Source organism: Erithacus rubecula (genome assembly GCF_903797595.1).
Source record: "Erithacus rubecula genome assembly, chromosome: 17".
NCBI classification, from domain to species: domain Eukaryota; kingdom Metazoa; phylum Chordata; class Aves; order Passeriformes; family Muscicapidae; genus Erithacus; species Erithacus rubecula.
The window spans coordinates 2,632,163-2,651,925 of NC_136669.1; the positions used below are offsets into that span (position 1 = coordinate 2,632,163).

General features: G+C 38.0%; 1 protein-coding gene across 2 annotated transcripts in view; it reads left to right on the forward strand.

Moving 5' to 3' along the window:
- Nucleotides 1-19,763, forward strand: part of TRRAP (transformation/transcription domain associated protein) — a 72,581-nt gene that overhangs the window by 42,572 nt on the left and 10,246 nt on the right. For both annotated transcript variants that reach the window (XM_079321209.1, XM_079321208.1), the window contains exons 54-65: nt 362-499; nt 879-991; nt 1,503-1,638; nt 3,699-3,890; nt 5,743-5,938; nt 7,324-7,589; nt 9,480-9,580; nt 11,691-11,892; nt 12,960-13,124; nt 14,444-14,534; nt 15,985-16,184; nt 16,922-17,183. In XM_079321209.1, the coding sequence (XP_079177335.1) occupies nt 362-499; nt 879-991; nt 1,503-1,638; nt 3,699-3,890; nt 5,743-5,938; nt 7,324-7,589; nt 9,480-9,580; nt 11,691-11,892; nt 12,960-13,124; nt 14,444-14,534; nt 15,985-16,184; nt 16,922-17,183 (2,062 nt within the window). The remainder of the gene's footprint in view (nt 1-361; nt 500-878; nt 992-1,502; nt 1,639-3,698; nt 3,891-5,742; nt 5,939-7,323; nt 7,590-9,479; nt 9,581-11,690; nt 11,893-12,959; nt 13,125-14,443; nt 14,535-15,984; nt 16,185-16,921; nt 17,184-19,763) is intronic.

Here is a 19,763-nt window from a genome sequence, read left to right on the forward strand (position 1 = left end):
CCAGTTTTCAGTGAAGACATTTTTCATAATATCAAATCTAAACCTCCCCTGGTGCAACTTGAAGCTGTTTCCTCTTGTCCTATTGTATTATTGACTTGTTGAGAAATTTTGTTTGCTGTGATTTGATCTGTTGTGTTAGGGAAGACAGGCAAGAGTCAGTGTACAAGTCTTAGGGTTTTTGTCATGCAGTACATGGTTGTAACTAATTTCTTGCCTTGCAGAGTTTTAGAGAGAGTTTTAATAAGTTCTATAAGCACTTCTGTATTTCCATGTCTCTCTCAGCTTGCCTCAGTATAGAACATGGGGTTTGATAGTTTCTGTACTTTGACTGTGGAGAAATAATGTGTTCTTAACCTTGCAGGAAATCCTGGATTCCCTTGCTGAGCTCTACTCTTTGTTACAAGAAGAGGATATGTGGGCTGGGCTGTGGCAGAAACGTTGCAAATTCCCAGAGACAGCAACAGCCATTGCCTATGAACAGCATGGCTTTTTTGAACAGGTACAGTCTTGAATTTAGAAATTATCTGAGTAGTTCTACTGTCAGGGTGAATATGCTGGTCAGGAGGAAAAACCTTTGAATACTAATTATTAACTAAAGTCTTCTAAAATGGAAAGTGCCATGGCTTCCCTCTTGCCTATGGTAGTAATTTGAGACCTTGTAATACTGAGGTAAGGTGAAATTTTTGTGCACACCCATCAGATTTGCATGACATTTGTCAAGCTCCCAAATAACAGCTATATTCAGGAATGAATTTAACACACTTGACTTTTTTCCAAGACTGTGAAGGTTTTGTTATCACTTGTTTTTAAAAAGCAAAGAGTATTGAGTTATTGTGTATATAGCAGATGGAAACATGGAATTTTTGAATTCTCTTTAGGCACAAGAAACTTATGAAAAAGCAATGGAGAAGGCTAAAAAAGAGCATGAAAGGAGCAATGCTTCCCCTTCCATCTTCCCTGAGTACCAGCTCTGGGAGGACCACTGGATTCGGTGAGGATTGAAAGCTGATGTAGAACAAGAATTTTACCCTGCAATAGAAGCAAAATACCCTGCTCTTGGTTTAAAGCATTACTTATGAGAATAAACTTATCTCAGGACTTAGCTCAGATGCAGGGAAAACTTAAGGCAATTAAAAAAAAGGCTGTTTTGTATTCCCTTAACAGAGCCTCAGAAGTGATATGCCTGAATTGCTGTAAAAATGTAATTTGCTATTGGTGGAAACAGACTGGAGCTAAAATTTGTTTTTCCTATTTAAAATGGTTGTTCTGGGAAAGACACAAAATGCAACTCTTCCCTGTTCACAGATTTTTCTAATATAACTGATAATAAATAAATTTAAAAAAAGTTTTCCCATCTGGATAAAACTTCTGCAGTGCTTGCAAAGCTGTTTGTAGACAAACAAATATGCAGATAATATTGATATACAACATTTATTGCCACTTTTATTGAAGTTTTTGGGTTTTTTTTGTTGCAAAATTGACACTGTATTTGATTTTCTTAGTTGCTCAAAGGAACTGAACCAGTGGGAGCCCTTAACAGAATATGGCCAGTCCAAAGGTCACATAAACCCTTACCTAGTGCTGAAGTGTGCATGGAGGGTTTCAAACTGGATTGCTATGAAGGAAGCTCTGGTGCAGGTGAGTGAAGGGAAATTTTTTAAAGTGTTGTATATGGTGTCACTTATCTAAAGAAGATGGAAAACACGTTTGTTTGTTTGTTTGTTTGTTTTTTGTGTTTTTTTTTTTTTTAAGGATATATATTCTCTTTTCATGGTAAGTAGAGTTGTTCAACTGTGATGAGTTAATATGGAAACATTAATCAGATGTAAAACTAAAATCTGAAAGGTGAGAGTATTGCATTACATCACAGGTGGAAAGGAGCTTGCAGATCTTTCTTGCATTATTGTATATGGTGGGACAATACTGGAATTACTGTGCCAAAGATGCCAGAATTTGCAATAAAGGATTGAAGTACATATTGAAAATACAATGTGAAGCCAAATCTCTATAGCAAACTGCACATGCAACAAAAACTGTCTTATGGGTGCTATTTACATTTTAATTAATTTCTCTTGCTCCTCTAACACTTAGTATTTTGTGTCCTATTTAATTATGCAACTTCAGAGACTGAGTATAGAAATATTTGAGAAATCTTTAAGGCCTAAAGTAAGAACTATATTGTACAGTATATTATAAGCCTTGGGCTTGAAGAGAGTGAAATAGATCATATCTGACAGCTTCTGGTTTTGGACAATTGCAAGTTGAGTGGAAGTGACAAGCCTGAGTAAGTGCTGATGTGCTTTAGCTGCAGTTGTATTAAATGAGGTATTTTCAGTAATGAGACATTTACTTTATGACTGAGGAGAAGATGCTGCTGAAGCCATAAATGGAGCCTTTGTGACTCTACTCAGGTTCTTGTAAAAGTGTCAGCACAAGTTTGCATAAATATTGGGATCTGAAAGAATAATTGATTCTATGCTGCTGTACTCACTACACCAATTTTATTGATATCCTTTAATGTGGCTGTTTTTTGTCAAGTTCCCATGGTTGATGCACAAGAGAGGCCAGAGATGATGGCAAATATCTCTCAGCTTTTGTAAATCTTTGTGAAAGATTTTTAATAATCTACCCATTAAAGTTGAGCTATTAAAACAGCAAGTAGCCTTTGATAGGACCCAAGACTCATTTCCATTTGCTCACACTGCCATTGTGTTTAATGATCCAGTAGATAACATAATAAAGAAGGAGATTATTTTCACTGTCTAAGTGTAAGGATGCTACCTGGCACTTTTTTCTTTGCTGGCTCAGGCGTAAAAGTCAGTTGAGGATAACAGGAATAACAATTGTAATGGTCACCATGCAGTTTATCAACAGGAGGATAATGCAGGGGGATTTCTGTGCTGCACATCAAACCATAAAGGGCTTGATATAAAGTGGAAGGAAAAGAGGCAAAAAAATTGTAAATTAAAGGCCTGCAGTGTCAGCTGGTGAGCACTGACTCAGTGCAAGCTTGCTGTAAAATGCTCACAGAATTGAGGTGCTGCACAATTTAAGTCCTTTGCTGGGTTTGCCATATTTCTACTGCTCCAGAATTCTGAGGAAATGGTTTAAAATTATTTTATAAATTATTTTAGCACTATGACCTGACTTTACATGTGCTCAGAAATCACTTTACATGAATGAGAAGGTTGGTCATTTTCATGTTTATTTTTATAAACTTAGCAATGCCCTGGAGCAGGCAGGGAGTATAGTGCTGCAATATGTGGGACAGGTAGGGACAGGATCCTTTTAGGTGAGAAATTGCCATTACACATTCTGGAGGCCCTGAAGCATTTCAGATATAGTGTGTGTTATGTGCTGAGAAGTATCTTCTGGCTTTGTACAGGGTGAATTGTTTGCTGTGAGGTTCCTGCTCCTGTGGCACAGCTGCTTTGGGCTGGCTCAGCTCTTTGAGCTGCATTACAGTTGTCAGTGGAAAAATACCCCAGCAGCAGCTTGGGCACGGGCACTCCTGTGCTGAATTGGCAATTTCTGTGCTAGTCTGCCAGCAACTTTAGGAGAGCTGAAACTCCTCTAGTGACATAAATACTTAATCTGATCTTTTTAAAAAACGAGATTATTTTCAAAACATCAAAGCTGTTTGTTTACTAACAAGCAGAAACAATCTTCACCAGATATTTTTCCTATTCCATACCCAGGTGGAACTGAGTTGTCCAAAAGAGATGGCCTGGAAAGTGAACATGTACAGGGGTTACCTGGCCATCTGCCACCCCGAGGAGCAGCAGCTGAACTTCATCGAGCGCCTGGTGGAGATGGCGAGCAGCCTGGCCATCCGCGAGTGGCGGCGCCTGCCCCACGTCGTGTCCCACGTCCACACACCCCTGCTCCAGGTAACCACAGAGATCTGTCCTCCAGCTGTGCTCCAGCTGCAAGTGTGGAATATTTTAGTGTATATTCTAGATTTGTGTGGTGCTGGTAGTTTTTTGCATCGTGGTATTTCTTAGTTCGAAGTCGCGGATTGTGCGTTTCTGTTTTTTCGAACTACTTGTTGCTTGTCAGGAAGAGCTTGTAAGAGGTTGAACCCACCTCTAGAAATAATTTTGTGAAGCACTTGGCACAATATTCTGATTATATGGAATATGTGGTTTAACTATTATATGAAATGAATTACATGGTGAAAAATGAATGGTTGTGTCCTTTGCAACTTTCACACGCATTTTACCGTAACATAAATGGATTTCTGTTTCCTTTTGAAATGTATAAAATAGCAACACCCTGTTGTATTCCCTTGGATGTAATTAATATTTTAATAATTTAATTAATAATTATTTAAATAATTAATTTTGCAACTGTAAGAGAAGAATTTTTGGGAGTAGCTGTTTTATTGACAGGTATAATCAAACGGAAGTAAGTGCCTAAATCCATCTTTAAAAAATTTGATTTGGCCTTGAGTTATTTTCAGAAGATTCTTGAAAATGAACCTTGTCTCCTCTGACCTGTGTGGAGCCAGTGTGGAAGTTGGGCTGGGGCAGGATCATGCTGAGCTTGACTTGTGTGGGATTTAGGCAAAACATTCCATTCATTTGGCATTTAAGTTTTGTCCCTGTTTAGATACCTTATAAATATATTCCTGACAAAGCTCTTGTTCCTCTGGAGGGAGCCTTTCATCTCCAGGGGAGAAATTGTGGAATATCTCAGTTTTCCTAGCAGGGATCATTTCTTGATGGGCCATTGCTCAGGGATCTGTGGCTGAGTCCTGCCTGTGGAAGTGTGAGGACTTTGCTTTGAGTTCTCTTTGATTCAGAGGCCTCTGTGATTCTGTTGAAGATCAGGATTTTCACTCTCTGTGTGTGATTCACAATCAATCTACACAATACAAGGAGGGACCTCTATGAAATGATTGCTCCTGTGGGTAGAGCTCACACAGCAGCACATACCTTTGAATTTTTATTATATAAATTGGTGCATCAGATAAAGTGAATGAATATGGAAATTTTCTTCATATTCAGAAGTTATCAAGAAAATAGGTACAATTTGTGAGCTCACACAATACTATTGGATTCTTTCTCAATGAATTTAATTCCTTCCTGCTTAGTGTTCAGCCCTATTTCAAATTGCCCCCCCTGCTCAAGAATGGCAGCATCTGCAGCAGGAAAAGATTAATATTACTAAATAAGGTATTTAAGTGCTTTCAGATATCAATTAAAACAAGCTTTTAAAACAATCTAATATGTATATATCCCTCATGAAGAAATGATGAATTAGCCAGTGACTGACAGAGGTACAAATGCAGTCTTGAATTTGTACTGCAGTAATTACTTTTTTTAATATCAGATAGTATGTGATTAAATACCCATGAGAAAATTAAATTTATGTGATGAATGGGTGTAGGATGAAGGTTAAGCTACTGTGAGAGCTGATACTGAGATGATTGTAGAAAAATATTACTTTAATTTATTTTGTTTCAAGATATTTCACTCAATAAATTTGGACTGCCTTTCTTTTCTTGAATAGTTATCTCATTTGGTTGATTAACAATGAATACAACTGTTATCTGCCAAGTGGTAGCTTAGAGAATACTACACTGGCTTTATTGTACTACAGGTAATTAAATTCCATTAAAGTTTGTGGGCCTTTTCTTCAGGTGGTTGAAGTTTTAACAAACTGTCTGCTGCCTTTAGTGGGTTCAAGACTGCTGCCATCATATGTTTGTTCCTTATTCATATTGTTTGTGTTTTCTAGGCAGCACAGCAAATAATTGAACTTCAGGAAGCAGCCCAAATAAATGCAGGGCTGCAACCAACTAATCTGGGGAGGAACAACAGCTTACATGATATGAAGACTGTTGTCAAGACTTGGAGGAACAGGTTACCTATTGTGTCAGATGATTTATCCCACTGGAGCAGCATTTTCATGTGGAGGCAGCATCATTACCAGGGTAAGTCTGCCTGGTCCAGCATGCACTCACCATAGAATCTTGTTCTAACCCAATACCAAGAGGTATAGGGAATGTTTTAACCCTTCCCCCTGTCCCTATCCTGTTGGCAGAAAGCCAAATTCCCCTCCCTGACCCTTTCCTAGAAAAGACCATTATCTGAGATCCTCTTCCTCTTTTGCCCTGGTACCATCATGGAATAAACCACGAACTCTAAGAAAAGCAAAGGATCCTCTTTTGATCCTTTGTCCCACCCTATGCAGTGCCTAGCTCCTTCTTAGAGACTAACACAGTGAGTAGCTAGGAAGGAGTTATGGCATTACTGCAGAATCTTCCAGACAACCCTTAAATTCTCGGTGCCTTCATCTTGCCAAGTTTTAATTTTTATTCAATTCTCATTAAAGTGTTTGATTCTCTAAGTCACCCCTTTTTATATACCTTGCTGTATAGGTTCTTGCTACAAAGTGTAACTTCTTCCTATTGTATCCATAAGAAGGAGCTAGGTCTAGCATGTGAGACAAGCACGAGGTTCAAAAGAGTGGCTCCTTGCCTTTCTTTATTTCATGGTGGTAGCAGGGCAAAAGAGAGAGAGGATCTCAGGTCTTGGATTTTTCTAGGAAAGGGTCAGGGAGGGGATTTCTGGCTGTCTGCCAATCAGATAGGGACAGGAGGGAACAGCTAAGACATTCCTTATACCTCTGGTATCGAATTACTGTAGAAGATGTTAAAGTATAAGTATATATATAAGTATATATATAAGTATATATATAAGCATATATATAAGTACATCCCTGGGATGCCATCCCATGAAACAAAGAAATTCCCTCAAACAAAACCCCCCCTCCCTTATCAAAAACCCCGTTATCTCTTAGGATTTCTATTGGCTCTTAAAGTTACAAGTTAATTGGTTCTTTTCTTACTTAGAGTTTTAAGATAATTGGTTAGTTTGTAAGTTGTAGTTTTTATTGGTTAGGCATTCAATCCTCTGGAAACCTATATAAAGTGTTTTGTTATCTGATATAATTAGACCTTTGTTAGCATCCCCTTCGAGGACAATAAAGTTATCCTTGGAACTTTGCAGCACCATCTCAAGACTTTGTTCTTCTTTGCAAGAACTTAAAATAATCTAAAAACATGGGGGAGGCACACTTTCTTCTCTTTACATCCCAACTACAATTAAGCCTGTGAACATATCAATACCCAATTCACTTTCCATCAAAGTAATTGCATATGTGAGTAATTGCATTGCTAGTGAGTAGCTCAGGACTCTGCATCCAGGGTTCAGAAGTACCTGGACTCAAGGGGCTGGAAAACACCCAACCCTACAAACAGCTCCAGATTACAACAGGCTCTGCTTCAACCACCAACACCTCCCATTTCCTCCCCAGCCATCGTCACCGCCTACGAGAACAGCTCCCAGCACGACCCCAGCTCCAACAACGCCATGCTGGGCGTGCACGCCTCGGCCTCGGCCATCATCCAGTACGGCAAGATCGCGCGCAAGCAGGGGCTGGTCAACGTGGCCCTGGACATCCTGAGCCGCATCCACACCATCCCCACCGTGCCCATCGTCGACTGCTTCCAGAAAATACGGCAGCAGGTCAAGTGCTACCTGCAGCTGGCTGGAGTCATGGGCAAAAATGAGTGCATGCAGGTAGGGCGGTGTCTGGGTTTCTCTCAGAGGTACTGGCAAGGAAGCAGCTGGAGATGACCTTGTGTTGTTTCAGGGTTGTTTATTTATCTTATCTTATCTTATCTTATCTTACCTGGCACAGGTCTGCTCTGCAGGGCGACCATTGCAGGAGAACCCCTGGGGGGGCTGTGCCAAAGCTTTTATACTCAAAACTACACATTCAATATTTGCAAATTCTCCCCGGTGCCATGGCAATCTCTTTACAATGTCCAGTTCTTTCCCCATCCAATCTGTGGCTCCCAACAACTTCAACATGGAGGACATGAAGAAGAAGCTCAACACACCCGGGTTCCTCCATCTGGACCACATAGCTCTTAATATAAACAATCCAAAAACCTACTTATACTACCTTCTAATATTCTAATTTACACTCTACTTGTCATCATTTTCTGTGTTTCTTCCCTCAGAGTTGGCAAATTCTCCCAAGGAGCCAAATCCAGCCCCAGCAGCTCCTGGGCACCACTCAGGGGTCTCAGAGGGATCTGCCAGGGGGTTTTTGCATCCCCAGAGGAGCCAGGGAGGTACCCTGGACTCCCACATCCCAGCTGTGTTGCTGAAGCTGCTGTTGGAACTCTTATCATGTATGTGGGAGTGCAGGGTGTTCCCCTGGCTTCCCTGGAGCCTTGAGAACCACCCTGGCCAACCTCTCAGAGACTCTGGAATGAGACCCAGAAGTCTCAGGGGCTGGATTTGTGCTCCTGGGAAAATCTACCAACATTGAGGGAAGAAATACAAGCCATGAAAAAAAGTAGAGTATAAATTAGACTGTTAGAATGTAGAAAAAATAGATTTTTATAAATGTTTATGATAGAGGGTTTTAGCTATGATGGAGGATTTGGAGCATGGTATGCTTCTTCCTCCTCCTTCTTCTTCTTGCCATCCATGTTGGAGTGTCACCTTGGCATCCTTTGATTGGATGGGGACAAAGCAGTTATAAAGTTGTAGTGTATGGGAAAATAATTGTAAATATCTAGTATGTAATTCAGAGTATAAAAGATAAGACCTGCCTCTGCCAGGCAGATTCCACCTTGGATGTCTGGCTGGACAGATTGCTGTTAGCTGGACAAAGAACTTAAGAGATAAGAAACAAAAAACAACCTTGAAACCTCTGAGAACAGCCTCCTGCAGTTTCTCCTCAGAACCATTGGAAAAATCTGAATCCCAGAGCACCTTTGTGTCCTCCTGAGGTGATCTCAAGCCTAAGGAGACACCACAGGCTGTGACAATCTAAACAAGCTGCCTGTATCCAGAACAGGGGCTCAATTGCCTGGGCTGTGCTTTGCTCTGCAGGGAGTGTTGTTCTGAGTAATGCTGTTGGTCTAAAGCAGTTAATGTCCTCTGTGAATAGATTAAAAATTAGCTGACCCAGAAGGAAAGTTGGGAGTAGGTTTTTTGAAATCTTACAAGATCAATAAATGGGACTTTGAAAATGGCATTATTTGTAATGGGAGAAAACAACACTGCTGCAAGACTAATTGAAGCTCTGAGTGTCTGACTCATGAGTGGTGGATGCTGTCAAACTGAAGTAAAATTGTATGTGTTGCAAAGGAAAAAATGTGATTTTAGGCAAAACCCACTGGCATGTGGTTGACCAGCAAATGAACCTTGTCATATAACAATATAAATAATATTCTAATATAAACAAGGTGGAAAAATAGGGTTTATCTGTAGTATTTGGTTTGCATAGGCCAGTGAAAATTGTCAATCTGTATTTTTTAAAATGAAAATGAAATACTAGAAAGTCATGCTATTTAAATTTCAAGAAAATAATTTGGCTGTTATTTTATAGCACTTTCATTTAACAAAGCCTTCCCTTTTAAAAGACTTTTCTCACTAAGGTTTATTTAACAGGGTCTTGAAGTTATTGAATCAACCAATCTGAAGTACTTCACCAAGGAGATGACTGCAGAGTTTTATGCATTAAAGGGAATGTTCTTGGCACAGATTAACAAGTGAGTATGCTGGCTGCAGGAGGCACTAACACACACCTGGAAAAAAAAAATGCAGCCAAAGTATTCAACACAGTATTTGAGCAGAAAAGCTGTTCCATATCTTTATACCAGCTTAAAATTTCTCCCTGCTGTGTAAGAAAGTAAAAGTATGTGAGAGTTCCTTTGCAGTTTGGAGATGTAATGATTAGTCCTATATTGAAACCTTGGAGGAAGGAAGCAGCAATGGTTTTGCTTTGCACTGACAGGCATTTTACTATTTTGAGGAAGATCTCTCTTTAATTCAATAAATAAATATTTAATCAGTCAAATTTTGTTTGGTGGTGCCAAAAAGAGCCCTTCAGATTTCAAGAGCTCTTAGTGGGCATGGGATTTCATGGCAATTTTGCTATATGTTACATATGGGTGGAATAATTCCTTTACCACTGCATTGTGGCCACTTATGGAGTGAAATCCATCAGTACACTGCAAGCTCACATAGCAGTTGAAGTCAGGAAATGATGAATATCTTCTTCTGTGGATACAAGAGAGAATTTTAAATAGGCAAAATGCAATTACTTTGATGGAAAGTGCATTGGGTTTTTATATGGTCACAGGCTTAATTGTTGCTGTGATGTAAAGAGAAAAAAGTGTGCCTCCCCCATGTTTTTAGATTATTTTAAATTCTTGCAGAGAATTAATCTGTCTGTTCCTTCAGATTAAAATGGATAAAGGTTTCTGTTTAAAAACATGGTCCTGATGTACTTAGAGTTTCTTAATCTTACCAAAAACCACAAAAGCATTTTTTTAGCACTGCAGTTGAGGTCAGGAATTTGGGAAGGTTTCAGTTAGGAGCAGTGGCAGTGTTGAACCTGAAAATAGGACTGCTGATTGATTACCTGTGTGTCAGTGAAACTGAAGTTAAAGGTCACCTCTGCTCCTGCATCCTCCTCTGCTGCCCATTGGCTGGACAAGGTGATAGAAACCATTAAAAAAAACCAAAAAACACCTCAGGTGTCAAGAGTGATGGATTGTGGAGTGGGAGAAAGGAAAATGGACAGAGAAGTCCCTTTTTTATAAAGGAGCAGTAGTGATACAAAGTCATCCATCAGGCTGCTGCTGGGCTGGTTCACTTCAAACCTTCATCCAAGGTGCAGGAAAAGGTGTTTTTCTTTTTAGAGTTATCCTCAGTAATGTTCATTTTAATTTAGTATTATAATCCTCCAAGCTAATATTGTGTTATGTTAAAAATACATTACAGGTAATTTTAAAAAATAAGTCAAATTAGCATCATGTTACTTTCACATGGTTTATTTCAATGCTTATTCTGTAAGGGAGAAGTGAAGCTCTTTCTCTTAATAATGAGTCTTGAAATACTTTAAGTCTCTTCATTTTGGTAATGCTTATTATGTGAGTTTTCTCATCCTTTATTTTTATGCCTAACATAGATTCAAGGGCTGTATGCATATTGGGATGAATCATGCCAAATGTTGGACTTGTGACACTTGAGGAAACATGGAGAAATCTCAGAAGTAACAAACAAATAATCTTTGGGTTACCCAGAACTGTGTGATTACCTTCAAATTCTTTCATTTTTTCCTGTTGAAAAAAGAAACTTTTGCAGCTGTGGTGATGAGTGAATCTGACTGTTTGGAGAAAATGTTGAATGTAAAATTTTTCATGACTTCTCTGGAAAAGGAACTAAGTAAGATGCACTCCTCTAAAAGATAACTTAAATAACATCTTCCCAATGTTGCTTTACTCCTTTTTTTGCTCAGTGGAGCAGCTTGTTTAAATGATTTTGCCTCCACTCCCCTTGTGTTATCTCTTCTTTCTCCCAGTTTTTTTGGGTTTCCACTGGAGTGCACTGGAAGATTTTTTTTGTTTGTTTATTTATTTTTTTTTAAGGAGGGAGTATGTGGAGATTTTTAACACTTATGAAACTGTTTTCATTATGAAGCATTTACTTTTGTAGATGCTGAACTTTTGACAGAACAGTTGTAAAGGACCTTACTGGAAAACTTAATGCAAAACTATCACTGAGCATTAGGAAACTAATTGCTTGCCCTATCAGAAATCTGCCTCACACTAACAAACATTCCCTAAATTATACAAAACTCATGTTCTTCCACAGATCTGAAGAAGCAAACAAAGCTTTTTCTGCAGCTGTGCAGATGCATGATGTGCTGGTGAAAGCCTGGGCCATGTGGGGGGATTACCTGGAGAATATTTTTGTGAAGGAGAGGCAGCTGCACCTGGGGGTTTCTGCCATCACCTGCTACCTGCACGCCTGTCGCCACCAGAACGAGAGCAAGTCCAGGAAATATTTAGCCAAGGTAAACTCTGGCTGGTTAAAAAAGAATCACAGCTCCACCCCCTTGGGAAGGGCTGGGCTGGTGTTCAGTGCTCACATTTTTTGTAATTAGAGAAAGGGTTCCTGAGGGAAAGCTTTAGTTTAGATGGAAGGGCTGTGTGTGGTTGCTCAAAGCTCATCTTGGGGTTTTTTACATCAGTGGGGTTTCATTTAGCTCTGGAACCTTTCTGTAGGAGGAAGAGGATAAATCACATCCAGCATTTCTACTACATAGTGTGATAAAATACTTGCTCAAAGTCATCCTTTGGTCCTTTAAAAAGTAACATAGTTTGTGGTCTGTTTATCATTACTATGGATAAATGATATTGCCTTTTATTCCAGATATGCTTTTTCTGTACAGTTTTACTCTGAAATTCAGCAAAATTTTGGCCAAAAAAAGCTTTTTGTAATATATGTTTCTGAGTTTGAGGATATTTAATCTCTCTGATAAAGAAAATTTAAAAAATTGTACCAGACCAGGGAAGACAAATTGTTTTGATCATGAAACAAACAGAAAATATTGTTTGAGATTAAAGGTGGCCTCAGTAGCCCTCTGAAGTTTTTATTCTCCCTGTCTGGTTGCATAATAGTTAATGATTTTTAGTCAATGCTCAATATATCTACATTTAAATTAAACTAGGGATGGACAGTTAAAATAATGAAGAATATCCAAAGAAATAATCAAGTTCTTGCATCAAGGTTCATTTATCTGAGTTGTGTATTTTAGGTTCTAGAAAATTGTCTAAATTTATATCCACATCCCCAGCCAAAGAACCAGTGAATTTCTGGAATGCAGTTATGTTCATTTGCTCTTTTCTGTCTTGTTTCATAGTAAGAAATACACTTACATTTATTTTTTTGATCCTTTAAATATTTCTGAGGGAAAAAAATAGCATTGGCCAGGCATAAAGAATGTAAATCCTTGTCTCTGAGGCAGCTTTAACACTTCCAAGGACTCCACAATCATATAAATAAAATATCTCTGCTTTTGTAATGATTGATGTGTCTTAAATTTAAGCACTGAGAGATCCTCTTGAAATTCTCTTGTAGGTTCTTTGGCTGCTGAGTTTTGATGATGATAAGAACACCTTGGCAGATGCAGTGGACAAATATTGTATTGGTGTGCCACCCATCCAGTGGCTGGCCTGGATCCCACAGCTGCTGACCTGCCTGGTTGGCTCTGAGGGCAAACTCCTCCTCAACCTCATCAGTCAGGTACAGGAGATCATCTCTAATTCTTGATTGTCTGTAATCTTTGTTAAAAAAATGGTAATTCTTGCCTTTAAGCAGGATATTTTAAATTTCAAAGTGAGTTTTGCTTACTGAGATTGAATCCAGTGGAATTGTATCTCTGTTTGCATGAGGCATTATAGCTCTCCCTTTGGAATTCTATTTCATATGTTTTTGTGAATGAGGTAGAACACATAAGTACCTAGTTTAAAATGCTTGTAACATTGGAGTAAAGAATAGTTAGATTTAGTAGCTAAAGGGCAAACTCTGTCTGGAAGTGTTTTGGTGTTTGTTCATTCATTTCAAGACATTGTAGACACTTCTTTTATTTGTTGACATCTGTATAAAATTTGTAGAAGTGAATGTTTACTCAGAAGTCATACACTAGTTGGAGCTTAGACTTGTAAATATCACTCCTGTTTGTCTTGCCTTTAAACTTCAGGTACATTGAAAAAGTATGACATCAAAAAATACCATGTGTTCTATGTTACTGTTTTAAAACTCCACATTTTCTCTTCAAATAACTTTGAGTTATAGCATGAAGCATGTGTGTGTCAGGTTAGTGATCTGTCATAAATATCAAATTACTGAATGCTTCAATCCCATTGCAACATTTCCACCACTTACCACATCCATTTGGATGGAGAAAGGATCTATGATTTAGAAAAATTGTGGCTGAAGAAGCCTTAAATGATGTCTTAAGATGTGCTCTATTGCAGGTACAGACACATGGTTTCTTTCCTTTAATAGATACTGAGATTTACAGATTTAAATGGGATGCTGAATGTCAACATCTCTTTAGGGTTGTTTTTTTTTTAATGGAAGCCATAAAATCCTGTTTTTATTTTTGGGTGCAGTTGGTATCCCTTTACATTAAGTGCCACAATTAGGTGGAGTAAAGTTACTCTCTAATGGGCTCTCTTTTCAAGTATTGTGGGGCTTGCTGGGAGTTGTGGCCTAATTTAAAGACTAACTGCTGTCATTATGTCTGTTTTTCTTCCATTATGCACATGAGTAAGATCTTTGAGCTGGCCCAGCTGGGGCTCTGACATTATGCTGCTTTCAGGTTTATTAGGCAATATGATCTGGAAGCCCTAATTAAGTAATGTCTCAACAATGTGTGCAGGGAGCTACCAATTCATCCTCCTTGGCTTTCTGTTACTGAAAGAATCTTTAATTTCCATAAGCTGTTATTTAACACAAAGAGCTGATTATTCCCGAATTGGATTCATTTACAAGGAAATCTGTGTTGATGTGATCTGCAGTCAGTATTCCTTAACTGAGAAGTGTGTATCTCCAAATAGGTGGGAAGAGTTTATCCCCAGGCAGTTTATTTCCCTATCAGGACCCTCTATTTGACCTTGAAGATAGAACAGCGAGAGCGCTACAAGAGCGGTGAGTTTGCTCCTCATGGGATTGTTTCAGCTCTTTCTAATCTCCCTTAATTGTTGAGTTTCACTGGATTTTGCAGAGAAAACAGATTCTCTAGAAAACATGCCAATTAGCAAGGCACAGGAAGAAAACTCTTGCTAAGCTTTGCTTGCATTGATTTGTTTCTGTGAAGTTAAACCTGCAGATCGCTTGAGCTGTCTTGAATTTTCTTGTCTTAAACCAAGAGTTTAATCTCTTTCCCTCTCATATCACCTAAATTATTGAGAATCACATGTTTATCTTGATTAAATTTGTGGAGAAGTAGAAAATTCTTGGTTTATAAATACAGGAGGATGTCACAGATTTCTAAGATCTAGACTATTTTTCACTGGAAGCATGAACCTTGCATCATTTAGTTTGTTTTCAAAGGAGCCACACTTGTAAAAATAATATCTCCATAATCACTTCTTCTGGTGAATTTTCATGTAAAATGTGCATCTCAGTTTATACCAGATAAAAGCAATGTTGGCTTTGAGAAATGTTTGGGAGATGGGGAGAGCATTCAGCAACTTGCACAAGAACTCTTCTCCCAAGAACAAACCACATCTGGAATAGTTATGTCAAATGATTCCATGGAATTCAGCTGCTCTTTTGTCCCATATAATTTCCTGGGAATCCTGGGAGAGCTACTTGAAGAACTCTTATTTCAGTTCTGTGTTCTTTCTCACAAAGTACATTATTTATTTAGTTGCCCTTTCCATTTGGGATTTAGTTCACTAAATTTCTATATAAAAATTGAAAGGGCACTAATTTGTTTATTAATGTTTTGTTTTTGTTTGGGTACTCTTTTGCAGAAGGAGATGCCCACATACCCCAATAATTTATTCTTTTCCAGCAACAGCAACATATTTCCCTGTAGTTTCTGCCAAAAAACACTGCTGAGTGGGTGTGTGTGAGTTAGTGGGGGTCATCTGATGAAGCAAAACTCTGCTTAATCACTGTCAGATGGAGTTGTCATGTTAGAGATGTTTGGTGCTAAAAGATACCAGACTATGACAGTTTGTCTGTTGTTGGCATCAATGTATTTATTCTTTAGTTATGTGTGAAAGGTCTCCTCACCAGAGAAAGGAAAAAACTGCCCATAATTCAAATAATTTGATCCTGTATGAAGCAATGTCTGTTGCTTCAAGAGCACAGGTTGGTAATGTAGAAGCTACACCTTCTATGTGGTTTTGAGGAGTGTTTATTTTTTGCTTTAATGTTGGGAAGGCTGTACCACTAAATAGCATTTGATGCAGAGTTTTCTCTCTAAAAAACCCCAGTTTTCTTTCAAGAAAAATTTTTCTGAACTTCACTAAGGAATACATAATTAATACTTAATGTAAATCTCGAGCCAATTCTTGGAACAATTTATTTGATTTCAGACACATATCAAGTTCATGAAAGGTAATACTTTTTCATGTTCACTTTCCAGATTCAGGGCAGCAGCAGCCAAGTTCAGTTGGAAATCAGTCCCACTCAGCCTCAGACCCTGGGCCCATCAGAGCCACTGCCCCAATGTGGAGATGCAGCAGGATCATGCACATGCAGAGGGAATTGCACCCAACCCTTCTGTCCTCTCTGGAAGGCATTGTGGATCAGATGGTCTGGTTCAGGGAGAATTGGCATGAGGAGGTATTTGGCTTCAATGTATGGATTGTCTAAGGGGGAAAGCTCACTGCAAAATATTTACCCAGAATTAATTTAAAACATCCAAGTGTAACTGTTTGTTTTGATTAGTAAACTGATGTTTGTAGAACTGACTGCTCTGATTGGGGTTTAAGGATCTTGGTTATTTCTGGAAGCAGAGCAGGGTTTTTGCAGAACTGTTAATGCCATGAATACTTCTAGCATTTAAGCTGTTGCTCATACTAACTGAAAATGTATATTCTTATACCAAGTTTCAGAGATATCAATTTTCTTTTGATCTTGTGGTCTGTGACAGGTGGTGATTATCACCTAAAATTTGCATTGCAACTGAGAGCAGATGGACCTGCCACTCTGCTGTTACTTGCCTCTCAAAGTGTTGAACTATTTTGTTCTGTCTGCCTAGCATAGTGTTTATTTGAAGATTTCCTCACTTTTTCATATATCTTAAAATATGAAATCTAAAAGTTACCTGCTGTTGAAAGAGCAAGTTGTCCTGTGTGAAGCAGCATTTGCCCTGCTCAGTTTGTTTGTTTGTTTGCAGTGCTAATGAAATTCAGTGCTGCCATTCTGATTGCCCCTCTGATGCACTTTAAGAGTAGAATTTTATGCAGATGTTGATGGGAGCATAATTTTACTATATAAAATGCAGTGTGGGAATGAATATTTGGTGTCAAATCAGAAAGGCTGATCTTCCTGACTGTTTTTTCTGCTTTTATTCTTAGGTTCTCAGACAACTGCAGCAGGGCTTGGCAAAGTGCTACTCTGTTGCCTTTGAGAAAAGTGGAGCAGTTTCAGATGCCAAAATCACTCCTCATACACTGAATTTTGTCAAGAAATTAGTCAGCACCTTTGGAGTAGGTCTTGAGAATGTCTCTAATGTGTCCACCATGTTCTCTAGTGCAGCCTCAGAGTCACTAGCCAGGAGAGCACAGGCAACAGCTCAAGATCCTGTGTTCCAGAAGTTAAAAGGACAATTTACAACAGGTAAATGTTTATTTTTTTTTAATGTTGCTTTTAATCTCAAGAGAATTTCCCCCCATAGTTCAGCTATGAGGGCATTCTACTTTTTTATTCCAATATCTTTCCTGAGAGAAAATTTAGAAAAGAGCATCTTTCTGTCATTCAGCAAACCTGAAAGAGTTTTGTTCCTGTCTTTTGTGGAAAACAGACATCAACCTAGAGAATAGATATATTGTTGTAATTTTATTGTTGAAAACTGTGGTTTGATTACATTTGAGATAAATTAGATTACTTCAGTGTAATATTTTTGCAATTTGCACAGACCTGCTGGCTGTATGTGAGGGGCAGTAATGATCTCTGTCTCTTTGTGATGGCAGAATTTAGTGAAACTTTCACCCCAGAACTCCAAACTGATGATTTTATATGAAGTTTTTAAAAACAGCCTACTTCTGATGACTAAGATTACTTTAGTGTTTTGGGTAACAAGATTATAAAAATTCTATTACCCAAATTTACATCACTGCTAAATTGAATCAATAACTTTAATCAGATCTAATAAAAAAAGATACTTCAGGGAAGTAGCTTTTTTGCTTCATTCATTTTCTCTTAACCAGTGGTTCCATATTGGAGTATCTGATCTTGATTTAAAATTCTAAAAAAAAGCTTGTTTACAAGCTTGATTTGTTTGGTGAAATGTGTTAAGGCCTCTTATGTGACAGAAAGTGACACTGATTGGCATCAGTGTTTTGGATTGCCAGAATTTTGAGTTTTGCATAAATTCCTTGGCTTTGCTTTAAACATAAGTGAGAGTGTTTGACAAGTAGACTTGGGGTGTTTATTCAAGTATTTTGCTGATAATATTGTGAAAATAAGGGAACTGATGGGAATCTTGTGAGTTGTAGAAGTGACCTACATATTTTGCAGTGCACAATGTCCTTTCTGAGGCACAGCAGTTGCATGATAGCAGATAATGAAAGTCCTGAACCATATGATTCAATTTTTACTGGATGAAGTGTACTAGGGAGGGAAATGGAAGTAGACACACTTTGTGTGTCTTTAATGGGACTGTAAAGGGGGAAAAATCATTGGATAATGATCAATGGGATGAAATTTCACCAGTCCAAATGCTGAATTCTGTACCTAAAACAGAATAATAATGGCAGGTAAAAGTGTCAATGGGGAGAGGAGAGGCTGAGACCAGCCCTGGGTCTGGGGATGGCTGTGGTCAATCCCTTCCAGCTGAAATGCTCTACATTAAATAAAAGTTTGGACTTGATTTTAATTTTTAATAATGGTTTAGAGTCTGTACATTGCAACAGTAATATAGCCACTTACTGGTTGCTGTAAGTGTTGTTGATATGCTCAGTTTTGGTTGGATTTGAGTTATTTTTGGTCTCTCACAGTAGCTCCTACTTCTTTTCCTGTGAGATAACAGAGCTCTGGGGTTTCCAAGGTGTAAAGGAAAAGTAAATACAGTGCCAGACTAAAGTCTGCAATATCTAAAGTAATATTTCAAAACATTTCTAGAGAACCATTTAGGAAGTTTAGTTACAATTCAGTTGCAACTTTTAGTTAAGAAGTGGAGTTCCAGTATTTTTAATGCTGTTTTTATTTTTGCACATCTTTGTGATATATAAATGGTTGTTAAGATTTTCAAGACTTTCTCTCTTAAAGAATTATATGGAAAAACATATAAACCAAAGTATGACATAGGCCTGGTCATAAAAATCATGTAAAGTCATCAAATGCAAAGTGTTTGCATTTAGGAAACTTCAGTTGAATACCAGTAATTACTTTTTTTGGACAATTTTGTATTTTATTTTTCAAGTTCCATGAAATCTGGATGTCTGCAGGATGCACGTAATTATTTTGCTTAGTGCTGGATTAGATTTTATTTTAATCTGTTACCTTCAGTTCAAATGTACAAATTAAATGTGGGAAACCCGAAGAAATTAAATCAATCAGCATACTTAATAATTTCTGTCATTTGATTCATTATGCAGGAGATGAAAATAAGTTTTTTATTGATTTTTCAATAACAGTGAAATGTATGTAAATAAGTGAATAGGATTGTGATTCCTGTTCTGAAGATAGCAAGGGCTGTTTTAACATTATGAGAAACCAATTGTAGAATGTGCCTGATGTCTCCTCCTGTCACACCACAATGTTCACATTTGTTTTTCCAGTTGCATTTGGATGATGGACAGATAATTACAGTGGTTGCCTTTCATTTCAGAAGTATCCAAGCTAAGGAGTGTCTTGGAGTAAATTTTTTGTCAATTATTCCAGATTAAAGTTGACAGCTATGGTTTATAGACACTTGGATTTGGTTGCATAATCATTCCCATCAAGATCAGAATTGTATTTTTATTCCTGTTTGGAGCCACTGGAGACTCTCACACCATTTCTTATATTCTAAATCTTTGTCTGCAGCAGTCTGGACTGTTGGAGCTGTGATAGGTCATCTTTATCCATCCTAATGTTATATTATAAAAACAAATTTTGCTTTGAATTTTTTTTCTAAAACTTCAAATGCATAGTTCTTTGACCATCTGCTCTTTGTTCTTTCCTTTTCTGCTAAACCTTTTGACATCAAAGAACAGA